Source organism: Nicrophorus vespilloides, unplaced genomic scaffold (genome assembly GCF_001412225.1).
Source record: "Nicrophorus vespilloides isolate i.1.1-1 unplaced genomic scaffold, Nicve_v1.0, whole genome shotgun sequence".
In the NCBI taxonomy this organism is placed as follows: Eukaryota; Metazoa; Arthropoda; class Insecta; order Coleoptera; family Silphidae; genus Nicrophorus; species Nicrophorus vespilloides.
Genome location: NW_017100088.1, coordinates 1,392,988 through 1,416,467, shown reverse-complemented (window position 1 = coordinate 1,416,467; position 23,480 = coordinate 1,392,988). Strand labels below are relative to the sequence as shown.

Sequence of the window (23,480 nt, the reverse complement as noted above, 5' to 3'; positions counted from 1 at the left end):
AAAAAACTGAAAGATTCGCAGTATCAATTTCGTGCCCGATCGAAGATTATCAAATGAACCCGAAATTCAGGCGAAGCGCAAAAGCGGTTAAACCGCAACGACAAGAGCGATATAATCTCGCGAAATTATGTCACCCCCAGAGGAATTGCATTTAATTGGTTTCCTCCTCGTTGAAGCCGATCGTGTACTGTGTGCTCACCTCGATTAGCAAAGCAAAATATTGGTACATTCCAATGAACGTCCTTGAATGCGACTTGCAAAATGCGTGCCCGGACTGTAATTATCCAATATCGGATAACGAATCAAATTTGGTAGTTGTTTGCAGTGAGTAATCGAATGCTGTTACTAAATCACACCGATATTCGCATCGGCAAAAATATGCTTATTTTCGACGTGTGCAGAATGCAAAAACAAACAAAAAAAACGTCGCCTGGAAATCTCGTTAAGAAAAATTGTGTCATTTTAGATTGAAGTTCTCGGGAAGAGCTGATTGAATATTTATAAAGCCAACCTGAGTCCTCGTCGTTCTCCCGGTTTGAGTTTTCCTCCTCCGGCGCCACTTCCTTCCTTCTATTCCCGAAGCAATTTAAGCACGGCATTGGCGGAAGAGAACATTAACTTTTGCGGTAGAAAGTGAAGTCCATAAATTTCGCGGTAACGGTGGATGCGCCGGGTCCGGAAAAGGTATTTAGTATTTGGATGATACGCGCGGCTGTTGTAGTTTTGATGTGGTTGTTGGGTAGAGGAGAGGTTGAGAGTCTCCAACGGACTGACTCTGGCTGCTGCCGAGTCGCGCTCAGCGGCTGAAGTCTCTCTGCGTTTGCCGAATACCCCTTCGGCCAACTTTGTTTCAGACTGTAAAGGGATTGAAGACTGCGCATTTCGCGGATACCGGAAGTTTGTATTTATGTGCAGCATCTACATAGAATAAAAGTGTTGAAGGGGGATGAAGAACGAACGGCTCCGCTCAGCTCGTTCCTCCAATCGTATACAAGATTCACGCTTCATGCAATTAGCTCGATTTATACTATACACTCGATCCAGGTCAGTGGATATCAATTATACTTTATTTTTTTAAATTGATATAATATACTTATTTATCTTCAATTATACATAAATGCGTTTCTATTATGTAATAATTGGAATATTAATTGGATGCAAATTGGACACATTACATGCACTAAATTGTAACATCATTAAATTAATATTGTAAACATGAATCAATTAACCAATTTTTTTTCCTGAAAAATTATTCATTTCATATACATTTTATAATTTGCTACTACTTTGTAATATGACATAATAATAATGTATAGCGTTTACACATATTAAAAGAAATATCGGCTATTTAAAATCTGAATTAAGATTTTTGGTCAAAATTTTGATTTTTTTTTCATAATTGATGAAAGAGACGTGATGTCAATTTTTCTCTGGTTACATAAAAAAATACACACACCATAAATTATTATGGTGTGTGTATTTTTAACAGTAAATTCTTCAAAATATTTCATATGTTGATTTGTTAAACTACGAATGAAAAAGCTAACATATTTGTGTCAAAGCTTTTGAATTTATTTTGTAAATTTTGGAAAGCACCCGATTTAGTTACGTAACAAACTTACAAAGTTACATACATATACAACTTTTAAAAGTAAATTCAGTGCTTTAAAAAGTTTCTATCGTTAGATTTTTAAGCAGATAAAGTTAACACATTAGTTTGATATTCATTTTAAAAATTTTCTTCTACTGTTAATATTTGGCTAACATATTTGTGTGTGAGTTTTAAAATTTATTTCGTAAATTTAGGGAATCACCCGATTTCATTACATAACAAACTTACCTACTTATTTACAAACATATACAACTTTTAAGAGTAAATTCAGTGCTTTTAAACGTTTCTATCGTTAGGTTTTTAAGCTGCGAAAGTTAACACATTAGTTTGATATTCATTTTGAAAGTTTCTTCTACTGTTAATATTTGGCTCACATATGTGTGTCTGAGCTTTTAAATTTATTTCGTAAATTTTGGAAAGTATCCGATTTAGTTACGTAACAAACTTATCTACTTAGTTACAAACATATACAACTTTTAAAAGTAAATTCAGTGCTTTTAAACGTTTCTATCGTTAGGTTTTTAAGCTGAGAAAGTTAATACATTAGTTTGATATTCATTTTTAAAGTTTCTTCTATTGTTAATATTTAACTAACATATTTGTGTGTGAGTTTTTAAATTTATTTCGTAAATTTTGGAAAGCATCCGATTTAATTACGTAACATACTTATCTACTTAGTTACAAACATATATAACTTTTAAAAGTAAATTCAGTGTTTAAAACGTTTCTATCGTTAGGTTTTTAAGCTGAGAAAGTTAACACATTAGTTTGATATTCATTTTGAAAGTTTCTTCTACTGTTAATATTTGGCTCACATATTTATGTCTGAGTTTTCAAATTTATTTCGTAAATTTAGGGAATCACTCGATTTAGTTACGTAACAAACTTATCTATTTATTTACAAACATATATAACTTTTAAAAGTAAATTCAGTGATTTTAAACGTGTCTATCGTTAGATTTTTAAGCAGATAAAGATAACACATTAGTTTGATATTCATTTTGAAAGTTTATTCTACTGTTAATGTTTGGCTAACATATTTGTGTGTGAGTTTACAAATTTATTTCCTAAATTTAGCGAATCACCCGATTTCATTACATAACAACCTTATCTACTTAGTTACAAACATATACAACTTTTAAAAGTAAATTCAGTGCTTTTAAACGTTTCTATCGTTAGGTTTTTAAGCTGAGAAAGTTAACACATTAGTTTGATATTCATTTTGAAAGTTTCTTCTACTGTTAATATTTGGCTAACATATTTGTGTCTGAGCTTTTAAATTTATTTCGTAAATTTAGGGAATCGCCCGATTTCATTACATAACAAACTTATCTACTTAGTTACAAACATATATAACTTTTAAAAGTAAATTCAGTGCTTAAATAAATTCAGTAAATTCAGTAGAATATTGTATAACATATTTTTATTAGAAATCATAACTTATTTCAATTGAAAGTCTTCAAATTACATCTCAATGTAATAAATGTAATACGATAACGTTTCAGCAATTATCGTCTTCAACAATCGAACGTCGAATGTAACTTTCAAGTAAACTCTTGAACCTCAATCTAGTGGTTACAAACAACATTTGCCATTTCCTTCCGAAACTAGATTCTTCAAATTAAATTACAACATTACAGCAAAGTATATCTAGTATGTTTTCTAATACAATAATAATAAATTTGCTTTTAAGTTAATTAATCCATTCGGTATCTTGTAAATATTTACATTCCCATTTATTAAATATTTTGGTAGCAACGAGAATTCCCCCTTCAACAAGACGCTCGTGCTTCTCACATGAAAAATTCAGTCGACTGTGTAGAATTCAAGATGTTTTCTCATCGCATTCGGCGATAATAAAAACCCAGTCAGTTGCTCGACGGCGTAAAATACATAATTTAGATACATACCAAATAGATTTTTACTTTCATTCATTTTCCAAGAGAAATTGCACCCAGCTGTAATTAGAAATTAGTACAAAGTCTAATTAAAACTTCGGAAACAATAATAATTGTTTCGAACTCATGAAATTTTGAACTTTAAGTCAGCAAAAGCTCTGAAATCACTTACATTGTTAACGTTTTTTATTAAACGTTGAACATTAATTTTAATTAGTAAAATTATAATTATAAAGTAAATTATGGTTAACTAATATAATATTTATATATAAGATATAAGTTCATCTTATTTAACATTAGCATTTCAAAGGAAATGAACAGAATAATCTGTGGTTTGAATCAAGGACGAAACGATTCAACCCAATTAAAAGTTATGAGTAAAGTGTGAGGATTGCAAACGCAATATATATATATATATATATAATAAATACATGTTTCCAGCAGATTGCTGATATAAAGTTATAATTAGAGGACGCAACCAAGTTACCATAAAACATATATATTGATCTTTTCGCGCGTATGGCTCACAGCATTGTTTCCTCCCATTAAAATATTAAATTAGTTTTAGGTTTCGCTAAATTAATTTCTGAACACAAAGTCCGTGTCGGAAGCTATCTTGTCTTTGTTTCAGGAAACATTTTCTGAAAGCTTACAACCATTTTATATTTGATTCATGAGATGAAACCATGTGTAATTAATTAGGGCTTATTTATGTCTCAATTATGTTTACTTTTATTGTGTTCATAAACCGTGTAATGTTTACTTGACATTCTATTCATAAATTCGTGTAGTGTTATTAGGAGTGTGTACGTTTCATAGGAGCTGCACCAATCGAATTATCCAATTACTCTGTTTGATACAGTGGAGAATGCTTTGTATATTGGTGAGTTTGTAACAGGAAACAGACAATTTTTATAGAAAATAATATTTACTTGTCTTCTAATCCAATATTCTATATTTTTTCATGCCTTCTATTAACTTTATTAATGCCTAAAATGTCAAAAGTGAAATAAAATGTAATCCGTAAGGTTATATAATTCATTTATTTGACAGATGGAAGTAGTTCACAATTGATTAACATGACATAACAATCGATGATCTGTTCCAATGCAAATAACCCATATCAACTAGAAAACGGATTACTGACATATGTCACTTTGACAATGACGTAATAACACCTCAACCGACTTACATATTAATTAAATTCTTCACAAAACATAATATTTTTTTATGAATTAAAATTTATTGTCATTTATATGTTTGTATCATGTCAATAATGATATTTGTAGGTTAACATTTTTTCCGCATGAAATAAGCCAATTACTGCGAATGCTTCAAGAAGATAGAGTATAAGATAATTAACGAAGACACGGAACGAGCGGGACGAAGTTTAATCAACATCAGATAAATTGTTAATTGCTTCGTGTCGTTTAATCGGGGCATGCAATAAAGACTAATTTCTTATTGGATTATCATCGATTCCCTGTGTGTTATTTATTGTGTAATTTTTGCAGGAAAATTAATTAGATTTTTCCAGAATAAAATTTTCCTGCTAGTTTTCCTCATTAATAAAGGAGTTTAATTGAAAAAATAATGTTAAGGTGTAAATAAGTGAAGCGATTAATCGATTTTTATTGACTCTATTAGTTGATTACTATTTTTTGCTGAAAAGTAATTATAATTTTCCAAGTAGTTTCCATCATTAATCACGGCGTTAAAATTTAAATTGAAAAATATAGTTAATTTTTCATAAAAAAATAAGCAATTTTTTATTAGTTATAAAGTTCAAGTAATCAATCAATGCAGTTTTATACTTTTTCATCATTTATGTACAAAAATACACACAATGTAATTAAATACCAATCCCATGCATCGACGTAGCCATAAAATGGAACGCCGAGGACGATAACATTCCTCAATTAATACAATCCCCATGAAACCCCTTCGAAACAAATGAATACAACTATTTTGATGTAATGCTTCAGCAAACATTTTTCTGCGACTCTCCACTTCTTAACGTTAATCAAACGTCAAGGGAGTAGATGTAATGCGAATGCTTTCGAATCGTACCTTTCTCTTCCCGTTTTCTCTGCAGATGCTTTTTTCTCATTATTTCTTTACTTCTTTCTGCTGGTAGATTTATTCGGTGGAAAAATTCACTCAACCTATTGTTTCCGAGCATCTCGAAAGCGATCTCGAGGATCCCTTATTGATGTTCCTTCCTCCTTGTCCCGGCTTCGAACATGAACAAGGAGCACAAATAATACTTACACGTCAAATAAAATTTGCCCTCCTGCAAATATCGCTACATGAAAAGGGAGAGATAAATAAAAATAGGAATGCTGACATTGCCAAGTTTTCAATTTAATTTCAAATTTTGTTTAACCGTGTTTAATTGTTATTTACATTTCGTTCATAATTCTGTAATATGTATATAAGGGATATGCGGAACTGCAACAATCGAATTATATATTTAGTCTGTTTGTTAACTGAAAGATAAATTCCTAAATTTCTAGACAACTGAATCAGACAACTTCGTCAACTGAATCAACATTGGATGATTCATCCCTTGATATATCAACCAAATAAACTGGAAATTCCTCTTTCCCGTACATTTTATAGAAAATTAAAACAATGCCCTACTAGGTATGTTCAAAAGGAAAGTTTCTGTCAGAAAACAGATATTTTATACATTTCAAATCTATTATCTTCATTGATTATTGCTTTAGAAACGTGAAAAGTGTATAGAATTTGTCATTTGAAAGATGGAAATTGATGTCCCGTCATCTTAACAACAGATGTCCTAATGCAAGAACCCAAATCAAGTAGGAACCTGAATAATGACATATGTCACTTTGACAATAACATAAAATTGACCTAAATATTTTTTTTAAATGAGTAAAATAGAATTAAAATCATTGTATTAAGATGTTTAATATAATATATATTTATTATAAAATTATAAAATAATTTTTAATACAAAAAAAAACAGATGAAGATACTACAAGTATCTTAAATTGAGATTTAACAACAACGTGAAACCGTAACAATTCGGATATTTGTTAACTGGATTTGTTAACTCACAAGTTTTTTATACTTTGAGACTTGATATCCAATTGGTAGAAACACCAAGAAAGATGTGATTGATTAAAAATATGTAAATAAAAAAATAAATAATATTCATTTGTATTCTTTGTAATAGAAATTTAATTTTGAGAAATGAACATATTTTTCGTACACTAAAAAAAAATCTAAATAATTATAGAAGACAAAAGAGTAATTTTAATTTAAAAAATACCCTTTTACGTAATTAGTGAAAAATGTGAAATGAGTGAAAATATTTTAATTAGTCCGCGCTTGAATTTTTTTGTTAAATGCAAAGAAATTACTTTCTGAAACGACTGCACAAAAAGAGGTGAAACAGTTTGCTCGAACGCAGTAAAACAGACCACACTAGTCATTAGTTCAACGAATAAACGTTGAATTTATTGGTTTAATTACACTGTAGAAAACATGTACAGTAATCACGTTTAAATTATTTCGTGATGCAAGTTTTGGTAAATAATATATTTTCAATCAAACTGATATTGATGTTTGTTCGATATATTAATTTTAATGATAGTTATTTTTCCTGGTAGATTTGGAGTAAATTTATTTATTTTTCAGTTTTTTTTGTAAAAGTATAGTATTGTTACTATATGCTAAACAAATTAATTGAAATTTATTCGAATTGAATATATTCAAAGTAAACGTGGTTCCAACTTTAGGAATTCGCGATTTCCGTATGTATGAATTCAGATATTATAATAATAAGTTTTCATTTTATGAATCTTTATTTTACTTCCTTTTTCCTTGATATTTTGATTCAAAACTATAAGCTTTAAAGAAAATACACATTCTTTTATTTGAAAAAAAGTAAGATTTCTTGTTTAAAACTAAATTTCAGTTTTTTTTTGTATAAGTATAGTATTGTTGCTATATGCTATACAAATTAATTGAAATTTATTCGAATTGAATCTACATTCAAAGTAAAGGTCTGTATGTATGAATTCAGATATTATAATAATAAGTTTTCATTTTATGAATCTTTATTTCTTTTTACCATGATATTTTGATTTAAAACTATAACCTTTAAAGAAAATAACAAAGAAATGACAAATATAAAAGTAAGTTTCTTGTTTAAAACTAAATTTAATTAGGGAGAGAGCTTGGAAGAACAAAAACAAAACAAAAAGTTCGCATAATAATGAATGTTAAAACTTTGCATGTTTGTAAACACAAAAGCCATGTGATTAAAACGACATTGTGGATCTAAGTTAAACCTACAATTAATCCCTGTGTCATATCGATTATGGACCGTATATGCCCAACGTGAGTGGCGTAACATCGAAATCCTCCATTTGATTTGGGTGAAAATTTTGCAGAGAAGTTTTTGTTCGTTTTCTTTTTGTGTGAAAAGAATGAAGTGGATGCGACGTTCGTAATTAGACTAGAAGAGAAAGGACCGAGGAGATTCAAAAGATTTTCCGTGTCGACAGGGTAGAATTGAAATGGATTTCGGCGAATGGAATTTATTATCCTGGATGGGTCGGTGTATGAAGGGACCAGCATTCGGGTTATTTTAACGGAGAAGACGTATTGAATACATTTGCAGTACATAAGGCGAGGTTGGAAGGTGCTTTCTTTGCACAAATACATTTAATGCATAAATATAGACTTGAGTGCATTCAATAATGTATATAGACGATCTCCATTATTCATTTGCTTTTGCAGGTTTTCAAATTTTCGTATATATTTTAATCTCAAATATAATAATTTATAGTGAACAACTTTGAAGTTATCAGAAAACTTCAATAATTAATGAAATTAAACAAAATACATCTATGATATAAATATGAAAGCTTTAGCTATTATTTTTCTCTTTCACACTCTACTTAAATTGGTTTTATAGTAGGTTAAACTTGTATCAATCAATAATTTAGGTCGTTTACGTGCAAAGCATTCAATAAATTAAAACCTTGGAGTGTATGTAGTTTATATCTTCCCAAAGGTATGCGATCTGCGAACTTAGGAAAACTTCGCCCACACTTTGCGAAGGGAATTTCCAAAATGAAAAATGACTTCCATTCCACGCCCATTATCGCACTATACGTTCATTACTGGTGTTCCCATCCGGTGCTTGATTAATAGTGAGATGCTTTACCTGCTTTCGCGCGGAAAATCACAGATGAGACAAAGAATACTCTACTTTAGATTTTACCTTTGAAAGTATATTCAAAGCAATATTAACTGTTATATTTGTTCAAGCAAATAAATGCTTTTGCTTTTTTACAACATCATTTCTAATATAAAAACCAGTTAAATTCTTTACTGGTAATTTTAGATATATCTCAATTTTTTTCGTTAAATTATTTAAGATAATTGATAAATTAATTGAATTAGAAATCCAATTAAAATTTATTAAAAACACATACAGAAATAGAAAAGAAAATTTATAAAGCAAAGTTTACATATTTATAATATTTTTTCTTTAAATTATTTAAGCTTTAAACCAATATGAATATGTAATTATAAATCTAATTAAAATTTATTAACAACACATTCATTAGTAGTATAAAACGGGAAAGTTTCCAACGAATTCTATTATCTTCTCTTTAACTGGAATAACATCGACTTCTTGGAAGGAGAAAAATCTATGTAAGACCCAAAAAATAATTCATTTCGGGGAACATTTACAAATACTGAGTATTTGTCAGATTTGTATCAAACCTGTTTCTAAATAATACACGCTTAGTATTTTGTTATGTACTTGATGAGTTTTCCGGAAAGCACAGATACTGGTAAAACGCGTTATGGTTGTCATGGAAACTCATCTTGTATGCACGTCAATAAGGTATATAGAAGTTCCGCATGGATCTGTACCGTGTCCCATATTATTTCTATTGAATAAAGTATTAAACAAAGTCTAATAGCTGAATGATTAAAAAACGTTAATAATGATTAAGTTTAATCAGAAATGTCGGAGATTTTAGTAAAACTAATTGTATTTGGAGTGCAAAAACGGAAGATTTCAAATTACAATTCCCGGATTTGCGGATCGTTAAGTCCGTGAAGATATTTATAGGACGCATCCATCGATTGCATTTGCAGATGTACAGCGCCTTTACGTACCTACCCTTTCAATGCGTACATGTAATCCAACGTCCGAATGTATGGGCAATTAGAGACTGTGAAACTGTAAAATGAAACCGTTTCGTTTAACAATTACAGTGAACTTAATAGACTATACAAAAAAATAACTAATTTAAAAAAAAAATAACGCAACAGAAATTGATGTAATAGAACAAACGCGCTGAAATCGATGAAAAACGCTGCCCGTATATATATTTTTTTTTTCGCGCTTTTTTACACGTACTAATCATTGTCAGCTCGTTGAAATTGCGTTTCCCCGCTGATGGGAAATCGATGGTACAAAGACCAGAAAAAAAAATATATATCTAGAAATAAAATTGTGTAAAATGACATTGTCCGGAAGCGAGGAGTGAAAAAAATAATGTGTAAATCGCGCGGCGTGCAAATAAAATTGAAAAGCTAGTCGATGCGCCAACAGTATCATACAAATGAAATTATTTTCAAATGGAACCCATTATGTGCAATTGCATTTACAAAGAGCATTTCCGCTCGTTGCACGATTTTCCCGGATTCGATATTCAATAATTAAATTATATTGAAATCAGTAATTTTCGTTAGTTTTTGTATCTACGTGTTTTTTGTAACTGAATTAATTTTTTGATGTTTTTAACTATGTTTGTCGTTAATAAGCGATTTGATGAATTATTCTGAGATTCCGTTGTTGCTAATTGACCAATCTATACATTATTCTAAGATTTGTTATCTACAAACTTAATTATCAATAAATTCGTAGGATGATCAATAAAACAACTTTTGGGTAATATTCGACTTTATTCATGAACATAGTCTCTTTCAAGAGAGACACATTCATAAAAACGCTTCTCTAACATTTCGATACCGTTCTTGTAGAACGATTTATCTTTGGCCTGAAAATACGGTTTTCTACTCAGCTGACGACCGATTTGACTCTTGAGTGTAGTTGTGGATCCAGGTTTCATACATACCGCATGAAAAAATCCTTTTTATTTCGTTTGAACAGCTCCAAACAGCGCTCGGAATCATCAACTCGTTGATGTTTTTGGTCCACTTTGAGCTTGAACGCGGTGCCCATTTCAAACAAAGCTTTCTGATGATCAAATTTTCATGCAAAATGGTGAATACACTACCCTCAGGGTGTTAACTATATCACGCAACATCAATTTACGATCGGCCAAACCCATTTTGTGGACTTTTTTTATGTTTTCTGCAACAATTGCAAAATTTGAGTACAGATACAAATGATACAGGGTACAAATGATGGTGAACGCTTCTGTACGACCGCGTTTAAAATCAACAAACCACTTCTCTACCATTTGTCTTGACCGAGAAGAGACCCCATAACACTTAACAAGCCATTACTTTGCTTGAACGGTATTTTTCCCATCAAAAAGTAATGTTTTATTAACACATGAAATTCAGATTTTTCCATTGTTTTGAAAATTGCAAAAGTAGCGTCACTAAAATCACTGTAACTTATGAGCTAAACGTCAGATTGTCATGACATTTTGACAGGGGTCGTCTGAAGGTTGGTACTTCATGGATTTTTTCGATAGAGGCTCCATGTATATGTCATTTTACAAACTTATTGAGTGAGGTGTTGCACATATATTTTATGATTATTTTATCATCTTTTATAACGTGTTTTGTTTACATATTTATTATATCGAGCTATTTATGTTACTTAGATGTATTGGTTGCATTTATTTTATCCACATTTTATTTCCTAATGTAGATGTAGTAATAATATTTCATTTAGTACTATCTAATTGCAATTTTCTTATAAAATTATTATTAGAATTTTTTCAATGACATTGAACTCTGCATATAACTGAAGTAAATTTAATGGAAAGTTAATAATTCATCTACTGAAAGTAGACAAAGAATTTGCCATGTATTTGCCAAATACTGTTCGAGGTGATACCAAAAAGAAAATATGTTACAACTTGGTCTCCCGAGTGTAAAATAGGACTGTATGTATCGCACAAGAATACATTTTTAAAAACCTGAAATAAAAATGTTAAAATTATTCATAATTTTGATTTAAAATATGTTTTTGATGATAATATTGTATTATTTACAATTACAGAGTTTTTAAATGTGTTGTAGTTCACTATATTTATAAATACAGTGGAACCTCGCTTTACGAACATAATCGGTTACAAAATTTCCGGATTTTCACTCGTATAATGAAACAATTTTCCCCATCTAAACTAATGTAATATACAATAATGCGTTCCATTTAGGAGTCATTTTTCTTACAATTTATTTTGCTCGTTAAGCGAAATGATCGTTATGCTAGGTGCTCGTTAATCGAGGTTCTACTGTATATAAAAATGTTCAATTTTTTTTCGCAGCCCGTTTTGTGTATTTCAGTAGTTAAAGTGTTAATCATGAATGTAAAGTTAGATAATTAGATTATTTAATTGTAAAATGAAGATATATTCAAGGCAAAATATTTGATATATGTTGTATATACAGATGTTTTGATATAACATTATCTAATATAAATCTAAAAAAAAACTCTAAATTTACATATTTCCTATATTTCAATGTTTTACTGTAATAATACTTTGAAGTATGAAGTATTCTTAAATTTTAAATAAACAAATTACAAAATAACATACAAAGATATGAGAATATATAGTTTTTTCGCACTGTTCATTTCTACAAAGATAAATCAAAGCAACGCCCATTTATCTTTCTTATTTTTCAGCACGTCCTCATTTCGTAACCTTGCAGAAAGTTTGCTACTGTCTTCTTAATATGTATTGATTCTAGCAATATCTGTTACCTAACAACACGCAATTATTTAGAATCACATAAATATTTGAATCCAGAAATTTCATAACTGGACAAACAGAAATTATAAGTTGATTTGATGAAATCAAGCGAATACTACTGAATCAACATAAAATATTGATATTTTAACTATTTTTAACTTCACAAAATCAATATTGAGAACATCTTAAATAATCAAACCAAAATTACAACTTCTAGTCGATCAATCAGACCAACATTGTTATATTTCTTCTTCAAATATTTATATTTGAACGAAATTTTATTTTCGAAGTTGACAAAATCAATAAAATGCGAACGTTCCGATGCTCAACAATGCCAACCAAACATTTCGACGAGATGCATATTTGCAGATAGATGAAATGCTTTGTAGTCGTAGTCGTTACACATATATTTTTTTTAGTATTTATCCAAGTAATAAAGGAAATGGTGGAAGCAGCAATAAAACGAATTTGCTGAATCCCTCGACGCGCAAATGTTAATCCTTTCGGGAAACATCCAATTTCAGCAATCACCATGTCAATTTGTAATCTAGATTGGACGCAAAAATATAAATGTATTTACCACAGTTATTACAACATTCAAAATATATTTTTGTTGATTGATGTTTACATTTATACACATGCAAATTTGTAATTACTTTTATCATTTTTATAATATTTGTTGGAAAAATAAAATAACATAAACTCTCATTTAAATAACGAAAAGCAAGATTTTGTTGTTGTTTTGTTGTTGTAGATCTGACAAATATTGTAAAAATAATATATGTAATTAATTTGTATGTGTATAAATATAATTACGTCATCTAGATTGTAGAAAGATACATCAGTTAGTCGCCAGATTGTTGATTATCTTCAGTCGATTTTGATCGATTTTCAGTTGAAAAGAAGCCTTGACATATTCGTAAATTAATGAATCACATCAAGAGGTCGCAACGACTTCAAATAGAATAAATTTGCTATAGTCACACGATTCCTCTTAAAGCTATATTAAATCTAAGAGGAAAATCAAGTTACTTTATACTCTTTTCGATTAAATTAATACAAGTTTTAATCATTTTCAGATAGAGGTAGGAATTAAAAACACACATTTGGCTTCTTGCCATTAGATCCTTAATATTCAACAAAAGGATTTGGGAATATTGCCATACGAGATTCAGGTCGCCGCAAACCAAGCATTAATAATGTGGAAAGCTTTACCGTAACTTCACTGAATTTAGTTTACACGTCAAACAGTTCATTCAATTACACACATTTATTTTGTATAGGAAAACATTTCTATATTTAATTTGCTATATCAATAGAAATAATAACTAGTAGAAGACGTAACTAAAGTTTCTTAAGTGTTATGATAGTTTTTTACATACAGTGTTAAATTGTTTGCAAAGTTATTTCATAATGTCATTTAGAATATAAATCGAATATTCCTAAATTGATTATGATAGGCTCTTAAGGACTATTAAACTTCATGCTAATGTGTTTCAAGGACAAGATTCATAACTACTCCAGCATGCGAACTTATTCATAGTTTAGATTCGCGTCTAAACCTTTTTGCTGCACAACATTTTTGTTTATCGTTGTACCCAATTATTTATTACATAAAAATAAAAAAAAACGGGAAATTATAGATGAAAACTAAGAGTATTTAACAAGTTCCTTGCTTTGACGTAAGGAGACAGCTGTCATTTCTCAATATTGGGTCACGACACAGATTGAAAAACGTAGGTTCAGACTTTAGTAAACGATTGATTCTGTTCTTTTTTTGTCTCATACAATGAGATTTTGTTTTTCGTTTATATCACTAAGAAACTGCGACAATAGAAAAGAAACAAATTGAGAATTTGTAGAGAGAATCTAAAATGTTCATCCTGATATACTTGACAGATCCTTGAGATGGGTTTTTGTTTGGTATCTCCTCTGGTTTACACCATTCCATTATGAAGCTTTCAGGTTGGTAAATAGAGGAGATCCAACAGAACCACGATGAGAAGCTGCACGGACATCGTCGGATCGATACAAAATACCGATCTTAGTAATACGACAAATTTTCTTGCTGTTTCCCTCTTCATTAAAGTAATGGAAACCTAATTAGCAAAGTAAATATAATAATTAGCAGGCAAACGTTAATTACCGGGGAATTTCTTTAAATAAAATCGCGGAAAACTTTCCAAAGCTCTAGGATTAACTTAAGAGTTTGTGAACTTTATAATTAATACATTCTTTGTGAAAGCTTTCGAAAGGAAATGGGACGCTCATTCACACCCCCGCTCATGTGATTATCATATGAAATTGAACCCGAAGCTCGTGGCCATTTCCGCTTTCCATCCACGCTGTTTTCCCAGCACGCCCATCATTTTAATACGTCCTTTTTCTGAGATAACTCAGTCTTTCTACGTCTTTTGGAATAATACAGCAATCTGTGATCAGCACTTTACAATGGTTCGACCTGCAAGCTTATAGTAGAAGAAATCAACTCGTAAATAAAGGGAAAGATACTTTAGTGCTTACTTTAATAGTAAGCTCAACTATCTTAAAAGTCATGTATTATTTCCAGAAACATTATCCCGTTCCGTAGGGAGCAATAACTCAAGGCAAACATGAGATCTAGCTGACCTTTAAAGTACATTCATATCTAGTTTTCTTTCACCATAAGATTTTAATTTTGTAAGAAATTATTTTATTTATTAATTTAAATATTATATAATAATATTTTTTGGTACAAACGTTTTTTTGTCTAATTTAATCTAATTTATAATATATTTCACTATATTAAATCCACTTTAAATCGTTTTGCAGAGGCCAAGAATATTGCTCAAAGTATATCAAATAACGAGCTTAAATTTTAACGCACAGCATTTTGGGTTACTTCAAAGGATGATTCAATTAATTTTCTTTTGATGATTAAAACCCCACCCATAATATGTTCTTTGATATCGTTGCTACAGAATTAAATACTTGCAACACAAAATTTTAATTAACAAGACGAATTTTAAAATTGAATGTAGAATATTAAGAAATTAGTCAAATTTCAATGATAAAAAAACTGCTTAAAATAATGTGAACAAGTTTAAATTATTTAATGCAAATGGTAGATTAAAAATAGCTTTTGTTAGACATGCCATAAACATGTTTCTAGTTATAGTTTACATTAAGCTGCAATCGGGAATTGATGTTAGTGTTGGCATACAAATTCCATTGCAAATTGGAGAAAATAAGTTCTTAGGATTTACCAAAAAGTTTATATACTAATTTAATACCGGTATTGAGCAAAGATGAATTTATATATTTCTTTTTAATAAAATAAATTTATATCAATTTATTTATTGATATAAATCTCTCCGGCCTTATTTCTACCCCTTTCGGGTTTAACAGCCACCACAATTTTTTGTTGATTTTTCGGAATTGAACCAACGACCTTTCGTATAGCAATTTATATTAAAAAGTTAAGCTTTTATTTTGGTTGGTAATTAGAATGTTGTATTAAATGTTCAAAGTTTCTCGAAGTTGGTATGTTTTTTTTTATAAAACGTAAATTAAAAGTTAGATTGTAGTGGTTTTCAACAAACTTCTTGGTCATAATACAGAAGCTGCTGAAAGTTTCGAGTGTCGGTGAAGTCGTTGAAGAATAATAAAATGTTGGTAAATAGTAAATAAGTATTTATTATTAATAAGTACTCTTTATTGATGAATTGTTTTAAATTAGGTTTTTGAATGGTGTGAGTAGATGTCGCTTTTCGATTTGGGCATTTGAAAAGTAAATTAAATGGAATATTTATAGTGATGTCCGAATTGAAATGGATCTCTGTGTACTCTCTCTTCCAAATGTAATTAATGAGTGTTTGGAGTGGTTTATTTTTACCTGTTGCTGATCCTCCTGTTGGAATTGTCAGGTCCGTGGTGCTGACGGAAGCGACGCTCGCGGCTAATTTACCAACTTCGTGCAGGACAGGTGGTACGAAGGTTTTGGGTATGGCCGCACTCACCGACAATTTGCTCGGTTTCACCGGCTTAACACCGGGTGCCAAGAATCTGCCGCTCATCGGAGCTCGTCTTCAGGACCGACAACAAAACTGGACTAAAAGCAGATGGAAGCAACAAGGTGGTAATAAGTTACTTAGAGGTTCGATCACGAAGCGAGAGCCATTTGTGTCAAACGGTAGTCGGAAAACTCGCGCGCTGCAACAAACATGCGCTCGTTGTCCGCATTAAAGCAGCGATCTATCGATCTGTTAGCTAACAGTGGAAGATTGGTTGCATAGGTTGCAAAGACTGACATAACCGTGACACACTTGGATCTTGAGATCGGCTCCGCTCGAGCGTAGTGTTATGACAGGGAATCGGGTGGACGTCTTGAAACATGAAAGCATGTATCAATTTATAATCCCCAAGTAAGGTAATTAGTATCGTTCTGTATGATTGGCCTGCCTTTTGTAACTACTTATCATCTAACCTTTCGGAGATGAGTGGTGGAGGAGAATAGTGCTGTGTAACGGAACGAACTGGCGAATCACTGGAGGCACTCGAGATGGCATCTAAAAATATACGCGGGGCTTTGGGTTCGTTCAACGGGCAACTAGCATTATCGCATCGCTGTATCTCCGCCCCGCCATTCATCAGGTATCTCCGGCTTCCAAGCAGCAACGACATTCAAAGTAAAAGTGACCGTCGTAGAGGCACGACACACGCAGCGCTCGTTCGTCTATCAAAAATATCAGTTTTCTGACGCATCCCACGGACCAAGCCCTTGCCGAATTCAAAATCACTCCGTAAGGATAATGCTTATTGTGCAGTCCTAAAGCCTAATTTGCGTACTGCGTTTCACATCAAAATATCATCACAATGGGATTCGCCGAATGTATTGATATATTCTTGAAGATGCTCTTTGCTGCATTCGACGTCTTCTTTAGAAACATGTTCCGGCTCATCTATGGCAAGACAGGCAAGAAGATGCCGGCCATCAAGGATCTGGTCCTGCTCGAGTCTGCTACATCCTTAGCTTACAAAATCAGGAACGGCAAGGTAGATATGATAGATAATCCAGAATGTTTCCATATCTTCATGCGATACGCTGTTTTCAGCCTAAAAGCGTGAACAAGTTTATTCAATTAGTTAGCTCACTAATATTTCGACCTTGAACATGATTTGAGCGCAAATTCTTAATTTTACTAGAGTTTTAGTATGATGTACAACCTACTTCAAACTCAGCTTATTTACATACACATTAGAATACTAAACGTCAAAATTATTCGCTAATTTCCAAACACATCCATCATTAAAATTCAAATAAAATATATATGCGCAGTTTTCGCTAAAACATTTTAATTATCTAAACCTATTCATTTCTATTAAGAGAAGACTCAGTTAATAAATGACAAGAAAGACGTCATTCCACTAGTCAACAAAGTGTTTCAACATTTATATTAAAAACAAATAATAAATATTTTCATAGTTTTATCATATGTTTAACTAAGCTTTTAGTTTAATAAATGAAAAATAATTTTCTCATCATTTTTTAAAAAAACGTATGAGACTTAATGCAAATTTAGAATCAATGCGTTTTTTAATGGTTTCCTATGTGTGAAAAACCAGTTAATTCATGTTAATCACGAATGAATCCTTTCAAATCAATCATTTATTTTACATAAAACCACATTCTTGACTATTTAAATACACATCAATTACATAGTACTACTAATTTTGAAAAACTATAAAGTTTGTAAATGTAAGGAAGACTATGAGTGATACAACATTTACAAGTGTAAAGTATGAAATTTATTTCTGATCTTTATCTGTTACATTACAACGTGTATATTTACGGTAGCAGACGTAACATTTATTTATAAGAAATTTATTATGTTTATCATTTTATACTTTTGTATCGCATGTAAACAAATGAGTCCATAAGCTATAAATAAGCGAAATTTATATTGTCTGCTTTATATATGACATTTGTTCGTTAAAATAGAAAATATTATATAATATTTAAAATGTAAGTTGCTGTTATAGGAGTAGAATATTGAATACTAGACTGTGTGGTTGTGAGTCATGAAACTTTGAGCACAGTGCTTGAATTTATATCGGAGTCAGCATGTTTTATTCATATTTATGAAATAACTATTACCAAAATTTAATATTAAAAGATACCAAAAGGAAGAAGCTGTTCGACTTATCCAACAGGAATGGATCAAAGCGGTTAAAAATACTTTTAAATGACACACATCCTGCTACGGTATAAAGAAACTTTAAAGAAGTAAATTTATTTACCGGATGCGGTAAAGAATTGTTGTTAATTAGGATAACAATTTCTGAATATCGCTCGTTCAGCGATCATATTATACGTTAATTATTTCGTTCAGCCGTGAACTCCCGACTGTGACCCCTTTGAATGGGATGGTGGACATAAACAAAATTATAATGAACGAGTGTATATGTGTGCATTGTGCTGCGACGATTATGCAATTTGGTTAATTTATTTTTTCCTTACGATGCATTTGTTACAATTGAACGGGTATAATTCCGGTTTTATTTACTAATAAAATCGATGCCGACGAAGCCACGAACCTTCACAAGGTTATCTATTATTTCGGTTATCTAACATTGCAAGGAATTTTATTATTTAATTTAATTAGTGTAAGTTGCGGATACAGTTCTTCGCTTTCACCAATTAATAGATACGTAACGTTTCGAAACAAAAAAATATATTTCTTTTATATAATAACATATTGAATATGCGATTCGCTGTTTTCAATCTAAAAGCGTGAACAAGTCTATTCAATTAGTTAGCTCACTAATATTTCGACCTTGAATATGATTTGAGCGCAAATTCTTAATTTTATTTGAATTTTAGTATGATGTACAACCTACTTCAAACTCAGCTTATTTATATACACATTAGAATACTAAACGTCAAAATTATTCGCTAATTTCCAAACACATCCATCATTAAAATTCAAATAAAATAGATATGCGTAGTTTTCGCTAAAACTTTCTAATTATCTAAACCTATTAATTTCTATTAAGAGAAGACACAGTTAATAAATGACAAGAAAGACGTCATTCCACTAGTCAACAAAGTGTTTCAACATTTATCTATTATTTCGGTTACCTAACATTGCAAGAAATTTTATTATTTAATTTAATTAGTGTAAGTTGCGGATACAGTTCTTCGTTATCACCAATTAATAGATAGGTAACGTTTCGAAACAAAAAAATATATTATTTTTATATAATAACAAATTGAATATATCTATTTTCCTCTGGTTTAATAATCAATGTTTATCTAGTGTCTGGGCGATAACAGTTTGATAGTATAGTGACTGTTGTATCATTAAAACAGAATTCGGCCAACTGTTTAATATCAAAATGATTCACAAATTTATAGATAAAAAATTACATAATTCATTTTTATTATTACCAATTTCAACAAATTGTTGTGCCCAAGATCATACTTCACATGATCATTTCTGTAGTCCTAGTTAGTTAGCCCAAGACTCATGTGAGTCCTAGTTAATCCTAGTAATAGTTCTAGTCTATACTACTCTTGAACAGCAACCTACGCTTGTAGCAACTAGAAGCTAGATTAAGATTCTTCATCACCCAAGTGTTAAATAAATACGATTAAGTACACTGACTTCAATCTACTCTTCCATAAAACCCACCAGGACTCCACATCTACAATACTACAAATGATTTCATAGTGTCCAGAGATATTCCATCCCGGGACACGACAAAATTACCTTCAGTATATCTATAATAACGTTTAATTATCATTTATAAAATAAAGTTTTGCAATTACATAAAATTGTTATTGTACATTTAAGTGTATATGTATACACTTAAATGTATAATTGTATAAAAAAACGGTTTTAATTTTAGCACTTTGCAAAAGATACTAAAATAGGAATTTCTTGTATTTACCTAAGTAATTTAGATAAACAATGTCGATTTCATCCATGCAAAAACTCTTGTATTTTACTTTAAACACTTCCATTGTAGTCGTAAAACAGTTGTTGCGTCCAACCTACATTTCGTTCATTAAATATCTGCACGAGATAGCGCCGACAAGTAAATTTGAATATTTTGGGAACTCGTTTTAAGAACTCTCAACTGGATACATTAAACTTAACTGTAATCACCAATCGCTCTCTCATATCAAACAAGTTTATTTGACAGAATTATTTTCTTTTTCTTGGAAATTCTAGATGGATAAATGTCACATCAAGTTTGGTTCTCTTTAGAATATTTTTTTTTAATCTTAGAACTAATTGATGATTAAAATTTAAGAATTATATAATATTTAGTTTGGTTCTCTTTGGAATTATTTTTTTTAAATCTTTTGAGTAGTATTTCATAACAATTATAGATAACATATTCCTGGTACGCGACACAGTAGTATGAACAAAGTCAATTGGAACATACATGTTGTTCGAGTCGTGTAGCTTGATTATTAATTATCAAGGTAAAATGCAATTGTAACGTTTTATTTATAACTTTTTAAGCAGTGCTCTGAATCATTGGTATGAAGGTTATGGAATTTTTTAAAATATATTGTATTATAACTATATTTTTATGCTAGTTTGTATATAAGTATAAGTATGAATTATTTAACCTAGTTAAATCTAATAAAAAATATTATATCATTGCAAATGAACAAAAACTTTAGATTAAGTAATCAAGGCTATATAGATTAGCGATTGCAATGCTTTTTTTTTAAGTTCATGTATTTTGTAGATCATCTTGAGTGTGTATGGCATTGATAACAATAATGTCCAGATTAGTGGAATATATTGAATATAATTTACAATGTTATTAGAACCATTTTGTATTGTTTAAAATTAAATGTTTTCAATTTATATTTGGAAAGTAATAAATCTGTCATTATTCAAATATAATAGAACATTATTAATATTACTTTAAGATGCACTTAAAATGTAGTAGAAAATTAAATATTGCAATATTGAAACAAAATATCTCTTTGAATGTTTGGAAACTTTCATCTCGAAAGTAGCAAATATTTGCGTCAAGATTGGTGAAATCTAATTTGAAAAGTAAATAAAGTAAAGGCTCTCTCCTCATAATAAATATTTTGTTTGTATTTGAAAAGGTAACTTTCTTATAATTTGAATAAAATCTTTTGAATTTTTACTATTTACGCAGTATTTTATATCTATTCGTAATTGTTAGTGTTTAATAGACTAACGATCGGTAACTATGGAAACTTAGTGGTATATACAAAAATAATTATCAGTTCAGTGAACGGTCGATATTAGAGCTATAGTAATCAATCAATACGTGTATTTACATTAACCACGTTTCGTAATTTCAGTTGTCCAGTTTGGACGTGACAAATTCGTTCATCGAGAGAATCCACGAGACAAACAAGCTTTTGAACTGCGTCGTCGACAATCGTTTCGAGGATGCGAGGAAGGAAGCGCAAGCTGCAGATGACCTCATTAAAAGTGGAAGTGTTTCAAGTGAATCGTTGGCTAAAGAGAAGCCCTTCCTTGGAGTGCCTTTCACGACGAAGGATTGTATCGCTGTTAAAGGTAGTTTAAAGAGAAAATGGAACAAAACCAATAGTAATACGTTGTTTTCAGATATGTTACACACATCTGGATTGTACAAGAGGAAAGATGTTAAGGCTTCCGAAGACGCCGCAACTATTAAATTGCTTCGCGCTGCAGGAGCGATTCCCATCGCCCTGACCAACGTATCGGAACTATGCATGTGGTATGTGATATTTAGATTTACATGTTGCACTGGTCAAGATTCGTAATTGCGTATATTTTTAGGTGGGAAAGTAATAACCCCGTTCACGGTAGAACGAACAATCCGTACGATTCCAATAGGATAGTGGGTGGATCTTCGGGCGGTGAGGGTTGCATTCAGGCAGCAGCCGGTTCTGCATTTGGAATTGGATCGGATATCGGCGGTTCTATCAGGATGCCGTGTTTCTTCAACGGAGTTTTCGGGCACAAACCCTCGAAATTCGTGGTCAGCAACGAAGGACAATTCCCGGCCGCCGTCAACAGAGAGCAAGACAGTTTCCTTGGTATTGGACCGATGGTGAGGAGGGCCGAAGATTTAACTCCACTCCTCAAGGTCATCGCCGGTAAAAATGCGGAATCATTGAAATTGGACGAACCGGTTGACTTGAAAAAGATTAAATTCTTTTATCAAGACTGCGACACCGGCTCCAGTTTCGTTTCCTCTGTCGATCCCGAGATCAAGGAATGCTTCAGCAAGATCGCCGTGCATCTGGAAAAGGCGCACAAGATCAAAGCGCAGAAGATGGAACTGGAGAAATTCGCGCAGAGCAAAGACATGTGGCTGTACAATATGAAAGCAGGTCCTCCGGGCTTCGATATGCAGCTAGGAAATTTGGAAAAACCTATTAATTTGAATAGTGAATTATTAAAATGGTTTGCGGGATGTAGCAATCATACTTTCGTTGCCCTGGCGACGGCATTATTGGAGAATACTGGACCGGGCAATGGAAGTGAAACATATAGAAAGTACGTTCTGATGAGGGATCATTTCAGGATGGAAATGAAAGATATGCTCGGCGATGATGGCGTATTCATTTATCCCACGCATCCCACTCCAGCTCCTTACCACAACGAACCGCTCTTCAAACCGTTCAACTTCAGCTACACCGGCATCTTCAACGTGTTAACACTTCCAGCCACCCATATTCCTATGGGACTGAGCAAGAGCGGATTGCCCATTGGTGTTCAGGTCGTTGCTAATGATAAGAACGACAGACTGTGTTTGGCTGTAGCCAGAGAATTGGAGAAGGCCTTCGGCGGATGGGTACCTCCACAAATCGACGCCTAAATAAGTTAAAATCACACTTCTGTCTCAGGATTTCATTTGTTTTTAAATTTTATTACAGTAAAATTTTATTTTTTACAAGAGATTTAACTTGTTGTGTATATTTAGAGGACCAATATAAAAATACAATATTTTTTTAGTAAGAAATGTATTTCAGAGTATTATTCTATA

At 31.3% G+C, this 23,480-nt stretch overlaps 2 protein-coding genes across 3 annotated transcripts in view; one reads left to right on the top strand and one right to left on the bottom strand.

Annotated features, from left to right (window-relative positions):
• LOC108567440 (cytochrome b5 reductase 4) overlaps positions 1 to 17,009 on the bottom strand; it is a 23,784-nt gene extending 6,775 nt beyond the window's left edge. Inside the window, exons 1-2 of one of the 2 annotated variants that reach the window (XM_017927919.1) lie at positions 16,927 to 17,009; positions 16,336 to 16,551 (exon numbers count right to left, since the gene is read on the bottom strand). In XM_017927919.1, the coding sequence (XP_017783408.1) occupies positions 16,336 to 16,516 (181 nt within the window). In that variant the 5' untranslated portion in view covers positions 16,517 to 16,551; positions 16,927 to 17,009. Of the gene's footprint in view, positions 1 to 511; positions 890 to 16,335; positions 16,552 to 16,926 lie in introns of those variants that run through there. The other variant, XM_017927920.1, reaches the window with a different exon arrangement.
• Positions 16,908 to 23,480, top strand: LOC108567441 (fatty-acid amide hydrolase 2). The gene is made up of 4 exons (XM_017927921.1): positions 16,908 to 17,495; positions 21,802 to 22,021; positions 22,073 to 22,205; positions 22,268 to 23,480. Exons 1-4 carry the CDS (start codon positions 17,316 to 17,318, stop codon positions 23,310 to 23,312), a joined length of 1,578 nt encoding a protein of 525 aa, XP_017783410.1. The 5' UTR covers positions 16,908 to 17,315; the 3' UTR covers positions 23,313 to 23,480.

What these genes read in the sequence shown, in the direction of transcription:
- LOC108567441 (XM_017927921.1), top strand. Translation starts at nt 17,316, where the DNA reads ATGGGATTCGCCGAATGTATTGATATATTCTTGAAGATGCTCTTTGCT. An exon ending in ACAAAATCAGGAACGGCAAG is followed by an intron (nt 17,496 to 21,801) that starts GTAGATATGATA and finishes TCGTAATTTCAG; the next exon opens with TTGTCCAGTTTGGACGTGAC. An exon ending in GGATTGTATCGCTGTTAAAG is followed by an intron (nt 22,022 to 22,072) that starts GTAGTTTAAAGA and finishes CGTTGTTTTCAG; the next exon opens with ATATGTTACACACATCTGGA.